The sequence below is a fragment of the Merops nubicus genome, unplaced genomic scaffold (genome assembly GCF_000691845.1).
Source record: "Merops nubicus isolate BGI_N331 unplaced genomic scaffold, ASM69184v1 scaffold3847, whole genome shotgun sequence".
Taxonomy (NCBI): domain Eukaryota; kingdom Metazoa; phylum Chordata; class Aves; order Coraciiformes; family Meropidae; genus Merops; species Merops nubicus.
The window spans coordinates 32,814-43,232 of NW_008620807.1; the positions used below are offsets into that span (position 1 = coordinate 32,814).

Below are 10,419 nucleotides of genomic sequence, written 5' to 3' on the forward strand. Positions count from 1 at the left end.
TAGCTTTTAAAAAGCAGGTGCTGCTTTGCATTATTGGCATCTTGAGACCTGCTTGAGCAGGCAGAAATCCCCTTCAGAGACAGGGAGGGAAGTTTGATACGGTGCAAGTGCTGGGGTACAGCAGTGAGCTGATGATGCTGCTGTGGCCATGTCTTCATCTCAGTGCAGGCAGGAAGGAGTAAGGTCATTTTCCTTGCAAAGGGCTGCTGCTTTGAATCTCAACAAAGCAGAATTGCTCTGAGCATGTGTTTGGAAAATATTTTGGGGGGGGGTGTCATAAATAGGGAAATACACACTGTGCATGTTTCAGGAGTCTCCACTGAGACATGTTCATTGTGCTAGTGAGAAGGAAAGAGAAGCTGCCTACATTTTTCATTCCTTTTAGGGTGGTTCATGTAAGAATGTGTTGGCCATGAAAGTATTTCTGGCTCAAGCTGCTTTGCATTGCCAAAATACATCCCCTGTCGGGGTGTCATGCTACTGTGTCACCCCAGTGATTTTGACCTGGATCCTTCTGATCCCAGTCAAAGATTTAAAACAAGCTAAAAATAGGAGAGAGGGATTTGTTTCCCAGCAGCAGCTGAAAAAACTTCTGACATCCCTCATGCAGTGAGCTGGGGCAGACACCTAAACACCTCAGTAAAGTCAAGGCCTAAGTCCTTGGTTGTGCAACTCTCCTGATGTCCCTGCCCTGCACACAGATGAGCTGATAGCACAGCAGGAGCTGGCAGAGCACCCTGTCTTGGACACAAACTCTGTGCATCTTATTTATAGCTTTATTTATGTAGCAGTTCTTGGAGCTAGAGACCCGGATGCCTCTGCCCTCTGAATTGTGGGCACCTTCTCTGCTCTCCAGGCTTGTCTCGGCAGTCTTCAGTTAAGACCTGCAAGCTCTTGCAGCATTTGTTGTCCATACCCGTGCAGGACAACCTCCTGCTCAGTGCTGGGGGTCTGTTGCACGTTGCACTGGGGTTTGTACCAACTGATGGGGCATGAGCAGCCTCCTGGCTTTGGCTGCTGCTTTGTGCTGGATACCAGCCTGAGGAAGACGTTAGAATCCTACCAGCGTTCTCCCCCTTCTAGGTCTGCTTTGCAGAGTTTACATAAGGCTTGTGAGGTGGCACGGAGCAACAATTACTACCCAGGGAGTCTGTTCCTCACGTGGGTCAGTTACTATGAGAGCCATATCAACTCGGACCAGTCGTCAGTCAACGAGTGGAATGCCATGCAGGATGTGCAGTCCCACCGCCCCGACTCCCCCGCCCTCTTCACAGATGTGTAAGTTGCTCTGGCTCTGCTGAGCCAAAGTGTTTGGCTGGCAAGCACTGCAGTCTCTGAATGAGGAGAGAGAGTTTCCACAAGAGATTACTCTTAATTAAGTATTAATGAGGAGAGGTTTCCTGTTCCAGGTAATAAGCAGACCCCTGGTTAGGTAAACGCCAGTGCTGGAAGTTCAGCCCTCCTGGGGCTCCCTGGCATCTCCTCCAGCCTCTGCTTTCAGTCTTATTGTTTACCTTGGGCTTTAGGCTCACAGGTCTTTGCTTCTGCAAGGGAAGTCCCCTGTTAGTAGTGAGAGAGGTGTGGTGTATTCTGGTACCTGGGCCTTCCTCTTTGCTGGTTTTGTCCTCTGGTGTCTCCTGGAATGAGCAAGTTTCTCTGGACTTTGCTCTTAATGCTGGCATGTGTCTGACCACACTTTTGGAGTAATGTGGCCTTTTTTTTTTTCCTTACTCATTTCATTTTGCTGTAAAGTGAAGTGTTTATGTATGGACTTTTGAGACTGAGTTCAGGAGCATCCTCAAAGACATCCATGTGATACACCTAAGAATGGGGGCAAAGAGCAATGGAGCTTTTCTTAGTTCTGAGGAGCTCTGCAAGTGTGGAACAGGACAGTGTATGGGTCCCAAGCTGCCTCCAGCTAAACACTTGGATGTCTGGTGATACATGGTCCAAAACAGCAGCTGATATAAAGAGTCTGGAAAGGCAAAATTTATAGGCTGTATCAACATTTAAGTTTTACAACCCCTGTAATTAGTAATTGCTGGTGGTGGTGATACCATATAACCTCAAAGACAGTCTGTGTCCAGATGTGATGCCAAGTGTGAGGGCTTAGTTGCCCAGTTTGTAGTAGAAGAAATTACTTCCCTAGCCCCAGCTGCTTTCCCAGTGTAATAGTGCAATTGGTTGATTTATGCTCTCAGATATTTCCTGTTGTTTGAGTTCAACGAGTGAATAATAATGCTAAGCAGTTGTTCAGCTGTGAACAAATCTTCACACTTGATTGTTTTTTTATGTACAAAGAGGGTGGCTGAAAAGTTTTGGCAGGCTGTCAGATTAATATTCTGTTGTAGCTTTTCATACACAGACTTGACGTAACCCACCCTTTCCCTGGTGGCAGCAATTGAATTAGTTTCTCAGGACACCTAGACAGCATTCTTTTGAGTCCTGAAGTAATGCATGAGGTTAAAAGGATGAGGAACTTTGATGTTTTTTATTTGTGAACCACCAGTTGGACACTTGTAAAGCAGAGAGGTGTCTGTGCAGTCACTGTCCTGGCAGCTTTCCAGAGAACTGGAGAGGTGGGGAGAGATGGCACTGCCGGGTGCCTTCTAAAGATGTTGGGTGAGACAGCTCTGTGCTGCTCCTCTGTTGCAGCTTCCCCTGGTGTTAGGCAGGCTATTTTTGCAGCTGGTGATAAGGCCCCTGGCAGCAGAGGCTGGAGGAATGCACAGAGGCTCAGCTGCCCTCATCTCTCCATGTAAGGAGCTTTGGAGCTGTTACCTTTCCAAGAAAGGTAGGGGGAGGCTGAGATATTGCTCCAGAGAGTATAATGCAGCCTTCCCAATTTAAATTTTACCAAATACCAGAGGTTCTCTGGATGACTACAGTGGATTAGGAGCATTCAGTAGGTTTCTTTTCATATACAACTGAGAATCTGAACTGGGCTTTACAGTCACCTGAATTCCCTCCAGCTGAGGACACACTTGGGGGAAGTAATATGAGTGCCTGAGACTCTGCAGGGTATCCAGTCTATACAGTACCTGTTTAAAAAGTGCCATGAGTTCAGTTTGTTTCCCCTCAGTAACTCTGTTGCTTTCTTCTGCTAGCCCAACCGAACGGGAGCGCACGGAACGGCTGATTAAGACCAAGTTAAGGGAGATCATGATGCAGAAAGATTTGGAGAACATCACATCCAAAGAGGTGGGTGGTGAGGGAGCAGTGCCATTGTGCAAACTAGAGAGCTCTGTGAGGAAAGGGCAGAACTAAGACCTGACACGGCCTCTCTGTGGTGCTGCCCATGCAGATCCGCACGGAGCTGGAGATGCAGATGGTGTGTAACCTGCGGGAGTTCAAGGAGTTCATTGACAACGAGATGATCGTGATCCTCGGGCAGATGGACAGCCCCACCCAGATATTTGATCATGTCTTTTTGGTAAGTTTGTCAGAGAATAGAAGAGTGAACATGCCTAATGCTTCTCACTATGTCTTGGTTGACATAAGGGCCTCTGGAGGAACTTGAACTCTGGAGGAGAGGTTGGCCAGTCCTGGGATCACATACTCCTAGGCAAGACAGGACACTGGTGCTGTTGAGCAAGAGCAGCCTGGCTTCTTTGCCATACTACACCAGCCAAGCTGTAGCCCTTGTCACTAGAGGATGGAAGGGAAAATATCTTAATTCTAACTACTTTTTGGGGCTGTTTCCATGGGTGTAAGGCTAGTTTTGTAGCTTTAACCATCCAGGGTACCCACATGCCATGTCCTTGGGAATATATGTGTGTTTGAGAAAGGCATTAACTGCAGCAGAGAGGGAGAGCTGTGCCACATTCAGGTGGAATGACACACTTAGAATCAGAGAGTCCTTTAGGCTGGGAGGGACCTTCAAGATCATCAAGTCCAACCATTGAGCCATTAGGGCTCTAAAGTCCTCTACTAAAACAGGTCAGAATCTGTCAGGGTTGGAAGGAGCCACAAGGATCACCCAGTTCCCACCCCTCTGCCATGAGCAGGGACACCTCCCACTAGATCAGGCTGCCCAGAGCCTCATCCAGCCTGGCCTTAAAGACCCCCAGCTCTGAGTTCATGTGATCCAGGAGGAACAGAGGAGCTTAACAAAGAATCCTGGAGATAAGTCACTTACAGAAGCAAACATTTTGCCCTTTAATGTTCTGCTTGCTTGGTTGCCTTTCGTTGCTGCTGGGGCCTGTCTAATTCCTGCACCTCCTCCTGGTGAGTCAGCACTCTGCTGGATTTCCCAGCCCTGAAGCAATGGACACAGGTTTGTTTGGGCTCTCTAGCCTGTGTGGTTGGCTCAACTTTAAACAAAACTATTCCTCTTGGTCTGGCTGGTCTTTCCAAACGGAGAGGGCCTCTCCCAGTCTCCTGAAGCTTAGTGCTGTGGCTCAGAAGGGATGGTGTATGGGAATGTGAGTGCTCCCCAGAAATCCTGGTGGGATAGAGCCAGGAAACTTGAAGTGCCTGCAATGTAATGGACTTTTTTTTGGTAGACTATGTGCTTTTTGGAGAGACAGGCCTGTTACAGGCTTACAGTGCTAGTCAAAGGCAGTGCAAGCAGGAGTTTGCTGGGACTTATCTGATTTGTGGCCAAAGTCAGTAGATTCCCTTAAAATCCGGGCTACCATGGCTTCTAATGTTTGCCCCTTTATTCTGCTTAAAATTCAGAGTCCTATCTGCGCTGAACCCTTGAATGGTGTCCTCATTATGGTGATTTCTCTTAGGAAGTAGTTCTGTTTGGGAAGAACCAGCTGCTTCTTGTTGGTTATCTTCCTGAAGAGTCAAGGCAAGACAAGAGCCTTGTCCCCAGTAGCTCCCAGAAGAGCAGCACAGCCCTTTCCTGTGCCTGTGCGTCTGGACACAGGCTCTGAGCGCTCAGGACTTTCTGCAAGTGCTCTCATGGGTGTGCCTGTGAGTCAGAGCTCCTGGAGCTCCCCCATCTCAGACACAGGGTGCCTATGCATGTTTTCTAGGGCAAGCAGCAACCCATCCTCTGGGTGGACACTGCTGCTCAGCAAGGCTGGGAGGTTCTCGCCCTCGGGCAGGCGGTGGGGACGCTCCAAGGGCTGGCTGGCCCTGGCTGTGCCTCTCCTGGCCCTGGGGCAGTGTGGGGGCAGCCACAGCACTGCTGGTCTAGTCATGGTAGTGTTGACTGAGTCCCTATTGCTTACTCTTCATCTGAACCGTCTTTCTCTTTAGAAGCTGGTTTAGGGCAGGGAGGAGGAGCTTGTGCACCTTAAATTTTGAAGGAAACCTTTCTCAGAGCGCTCTTGTCCTCAGTCAGGGTTTATGTGTTTGAGGAGGAATCAAGCAGCTTGGAGGCCCTGTGTGTGCTAGCCAGAGTTAAATGTGTTTACTTCTCTGCTCACACAGGCTTTGAATGCAGAGAGAAGAGGTGTAACCCAAGTGAGCTTACAGTGTTACTGCCTTTGATGTGTGGGATGGGTGTTTCATATATAAAGAGCACCTGGATGGTTTTTAAATGCAGGTAGTCTCTCTTCTGTGGGTAGAGCTGGCAGCAGCCTCCAGGGAAAGGGTGGAGTGGTCTTGTCGTTGCTGAGGTTGATTTGTCAGTGGCTTGCAGGAAGTGCAGCATATGGTGCTGGGCTCCTGCTTTACAAAGCTACTTGTTGCTTCAGAATAGATCTGGTTAACAGGGCAAAATAAAGTCCTGAGCATCGGCCCTGTTACTGTTCTTCTGTGTGCCCCATTGCTCAAGACTCCCAGCTCTCCAGCAGTTGGCTGGCCAGCTTCCTCCTCCAGTTCCCTGGTGACAATCCCTCCCTCCATCAGTTGTCTGGCCATTCCTTCCTTCTGGCTGATGTGTCCCTTTGCATGTTTTCCCTGCAGGGCTCAGAATGGAATGCCTCCAATTTGGAAGACTTGCAGAACAGAGGGTAAGTAGCTTCAGGCCATCAACTTAAAAGCAGGAGCCTGGCCTCAGCACTTGTCTATGCAACAAACTCTCTTCCATACCCGTTGTGTAACCTGAATCTTACTAAAGGGTTTGCAGATCTGAACAAGCTCTTGCTTCCTACAAAGTCCACATCCCACAAACAGGCACCCTAAAGTAAAAGAATCTTGTTCCATGACCTTGACTGACATCCCCTTGGAGAACAAAGGAAGCCAGCAATCTCATAGCTATAAGTAGCAAAAAGCTACAATGACTTAACTGGGTGCTGTGTAGTTGGCTCTGAGCCTTCTGCTCCAGCCCGTGGTTCTGGACTGAGGTCTCAGGATCACAGAGGCGCTTTGGAGTCTCCAGGCTGCAACAGGAAGGAAAACATGTAAAAGAGCATTTGTTCCTTTGAGTGGGGCCCAGTAGGAATTCAAGTCCTGTAGCTCTTGGGCTTAGCACTGATGGATTCCTCTATCTCCTACCCTTTCTGCCTTTTCAGGCTTATATTTAATGTCCTTTCTCTAGGCCAGGTGGATCTAAGCACCAAGATTTTGCGATTAAATCCTTATTTATGGCTTTGGCTTATTTGTGCCAACCCAGTGGAAAAAAAAACTCATTGCTCTGCTGAATTGAATTGACAGCTCACTTCTGTACCTCCAGGAATCAGCCTGGCAAAACCAACTGTCCTCATTCAGCTCAGGGTCTGCTGCAGTTTCCGTGGGTCAGACAGATCCTGCTTGGCTGCCAGCAATCTCATACCTGCTAGGGAAAGGATGTCACTCCCTTGCAGTGCTCTTGTTCTGTCTGATACCCCAGCATGAGCACAGCTCATAAGCATCTTATGAGTAACCCTCAGGGCTAAAAATACTAGATGTAGTGTACATAAATACCATATGCTTTCTCTAGCAGTTTCCTTTCCAGAAAATTTAGGGATAAGAAATAAATCCTCCCCAGTGGCTGATTGTTACATCTCCCTGTAGTTATTTTGTGCATTTGTTTAACTGTGGTGTTGTTCACAGGCTTATGCCTTCAGTCTTCCTGTGATGTTGGTGCAGCAGGAGGGAAGTTTCACAAAGGGGCTTTGAGAAAGGGTCCAAACATTCCCTGATGGTGCAGGAGCTCTGGTGACACAAGTATGGCTACCACTTAGAACAGAGAGATGATGGGCAAGCAGCATAACCTGACGAACTGTAGAGATGAAGTTTCTAGTGTGGATTGAAGCCCTTTTGTCCTAGGCTAGGCTCTAAACTGCTCGGCAATACCTTTCATCTGTGTTAGCCTACTACTTCCTTGCATCAAGTCCTAGTTTCCAGGGAGTTGTATGTTCAGGGCTGCAACTTCAAATGCTTTGAGTTTTGCCACTCACAAGGCAAGGCTGCTGTGTAGCAGCTGTGGTGTCTCTCTGAACTTGCTGTGTGCTACAGCCTCTGCATTTTCCTCTGCTCTGTGTCCACGCAGGGTACGGTACATCCTGAATGTGACTCGAGAAATAGATAACTTCTTCCCTGGGCTCTTCGAGTATCACAACATTCGGGTATACGATGAAGAAGCAACAGATCTTCTGGCTTACTGGAATGACACCTACAAATTCATCTCCAAGGCAAAGTAAGTCTTTTTAGAGCAGAACAAACACATTTAGAAGATGTATACTAAACATTTTATATTTTCCTACTGATTTTCTTAACTGCTTTTCCTCCTTGTCTACCTAGGATCAAAGCATTTTTGTTTTGTGGTTTGTCTAAGAGTTGCCTTCCACAAATTTTCATTTTTGCAGGTGGTTGTACAAGGAGCAGGTAGGGCTAGTGAGGGGTGTTTGCCCAGTTGCAGTCCAGGCACACAGTGAAAGAGAGCATTCCTGTACTGGAGAGCTAAGTTTACCTGCTTCTTAGGGGATGCAGTGAATCTGCAGAGGTGCTGGTGGGAGGAAAGGGCAGGAACAAATTGAGCAGGGCTTAATAAAAGTAAGAAGCAAAACCTTATAAGCTAAATGCCAACATAAGCTGTTCCCTGCACTGGGAGGTTGTACAATGGAACCCACAGTCTGGAACTGATTTCTTGTAGTGTAATGCTCCAAAGCAAACTCTTCCCATTAACAGGAGTAAATGCCTGTGTAGGTCTCTGAGCTGTCAGTCACAGTGGATCCACATCTGATAGTGGATGCTGAAAGTAGGGCCTTTTTACTGGAAAGAAGTGCATCCCAGTTATATGAGCTGTCTCCAGTTAATTCAACAACCTTCTTGAGGGAAAACTGGCCAGAAGGCAGACTGGTATATGTTGCCTTTAAAGTATTATTTCCATTATATAAGTCTGTCATCTCTTAATCATAGCTGGTGCTAGCAGTTTCTCATAGCCTTTAAAAAGCTGACTTGTTTGAATATGGCTCAAGACTTATTTAAGGTGGTTTCTTTAAAAGAGATCATTGTTTTCCCTTAAGAATTGATTTTGAATTGTTATCCTCAGAAGTATTCTCTCGCCCAGAATATTTTTCATTGGTATGTGTATGAGGTGATGTAAGTTACTAATCTTCCAAATTGGGGCAATTATTGTACCCCCTTCTCCACCCTGTCTGCTTGTTGTGTTTGGGGGTGTTTTTAATCACCAAAAGCATTTCAATGTTTTGACTAACTTGTTTAGCAAAGCTGAGAAAGTCTTAGAGCAGTCTAAAGGCTGCTGTAGCCCAGGATACCCCAAACAGAGCAGACATCTCTTGGAGCATCTGGGCAGTGTGGATCCAGGTATGGGCCCGGGCAGCTGCAAGCAGCTGAGCCCTGAGCTTGTCGAAGCACATGACTCTGTATGCTCTGCAGCCTCGTGGTTTCTCCTGTGGGAGCTTCAGATGGTTGGCAATCCAGAATACCTAGTGCTTGAAGGAGAGCATTAAAGGTGCCAAACCCCAGTTCTCTCAGCCTGCTCCGTGCCAGTGCTGCCCAGCACACAGGGTTCACAGAGAAGGGCTGTAGTCTTCCTCCTCGTATTTCACAGCAGACAAATGTTTTTTAATTCCTTGGAGCAGAGTGCTGGCTGCCCTGTCAGGCTCTTCACCAGCCTCACCAAGCAGAGTAGCTGCTCATTGTGCTCCAAGGCACTGTTTGCTTTGCCTTCAATGAGAAAAAAAGAATTAAAGCCAAAGGAGGATTGCAGCAGAGCACTGCACTGCAGCCAGCATTTGAGGTCTCTGCCTCCAGCCATGGGGAGGGTCTGTCCCCCTCACTTGCTTTTGGGCAGGTACCAAGGTAAAGGACTGTTACAAACAGAGCAGGGGGTGAGCTTTCCACCTATAGACGTTCCTAAGAAATGGTGCTATGAAGAATAATCTGCCAGGTTGGTCCCTGGAGCTTTTTGCCGGATTTGGACCTACCAGTGTCTCAAGAGATGTGGATGGGAGCTAGGTGGGTGTCAGACTCCTGACTAAAGCAGTGTTGGCCTTGTTCAGCCAATTGCCATACTCAGTAATATGCTGCCAAAAGTTTGCAGTAGAGGAACATTTCTGTGCTAGAGGCTGCCCTGGACTCCTCAGTGTCTTCCAACAATGTATTTCTAAATTGTGATGCCACGTTTCTATGTTTTATGCCCTTTTTATTTGGAATACTGCTTGCTACCAGTAGGCCATTTGGGCTTAGTTCAAGGATGATATTTTAATCTTTAACAGTGTTCCTAAATCTACAAAGAACTGATATTTGTCTGCTCTGTGATAAAAGCTTCAGAAGAGCTGTTGTAACAAAATCTGTTAAGAGTATTAAGATCTTGTTCTTCACTTTCTGTGTCTTGCTCCAGTTTGTAAATTGGATTATCAGATCACATCCCAGACTTCAACTGTGGCCACAGTGTTGAAAATGTGTTTGATAATACTCTGGTAAATAAGTTCCTATTTTCTTAAGCTTCTCAGGGGCCACGTTTTCTATTTAATGATCCTCTTTTGTCCGTCTCCAACTTCAGGAAGAATGGTTCCAAGTGCCTGGTGCACTGCAAGATGGGGGTGAGCCGCTCGGCCTCCACGGTGATCGCCTACGCCATGAAGGAGTACGGCTGGAACCTGGACAGGGCCTACGACTACGTCAAGGAGCGCCGCACCGTCACCAAGCCCAACCCCAGCTTCATGCGGCAGCTGGAGGAGTACCAAGGGATCCTGCTGGCCAGGTGAGGGAGAGGAATGATCCTCGTTACCCACGTGAGGGCATAGTGCTTAAATGGACTCTGTTATTTGAACTAGAACTCACATCACAGCGTTACGTTGGCTCCTGATTGTCTTGAGAAAGCTCGCGCTCTGTTTTCGTGGGTTGTCCCAGCTGAGCCTGGGAAAGTGGCTGTAATAAAGAGCTTTTAGGAAGCTGTTAGGCTTCTAGGATGGCTCTTTTTTTTGGGGAGCAGCATCCCGTGAACTGCCATCCAAATGCAGCGTTCAGAGCTGTGCAGACTCCAGCAGGGATAAGTGATGTCCCTGTTGCTTGTAACATCGCTTGGCAGGGAACTCGCTTTCTCTCAGCCTTACAGTTCCCTGCTGCACATGC

At 47.6% G+C, this 10,419-nt stretch overlaps 1 protein-coding gene across 1 annotated transcript in view; it reads left to right on the top strand.

Moving 5' to 3' along the window:
- SSH2 (slingshot protein phosphatase 2) overlaps nt 1-10,419 on the top strand; it is a gene marked incomplete at both ends in the record, with an annotated part of 30,337 nt that overhangs the window by 13,507 nt on the left and 6,411 nt on the right. Inside the window, 6 exons of the mRNA XM_008944212.1 lie at nt 1,084-1,278; nt 3,108-3,201; nt 3,305-3,433; nt 5,863-5,909; nt 7,370-7,516; nt 9,848-10,048. Of these exons, the coding sequence (XP_008942460.1) occupies nt 1,084-1,278; nt 3,108-3,201; nt 3,305-3,433; nt 5,863-5,909; nt 7,370-7,516; nt 9,848-10,048 (813 nt within the window). The remainder of the gene's footprint in view (nt 1-1,083; nt 1,279-3,107; nt 3,202-3,304; nt 3,434-5,862; nt 5,910-7,369; nt 7,517-9,847; nt 10,049-10,419) is intronic.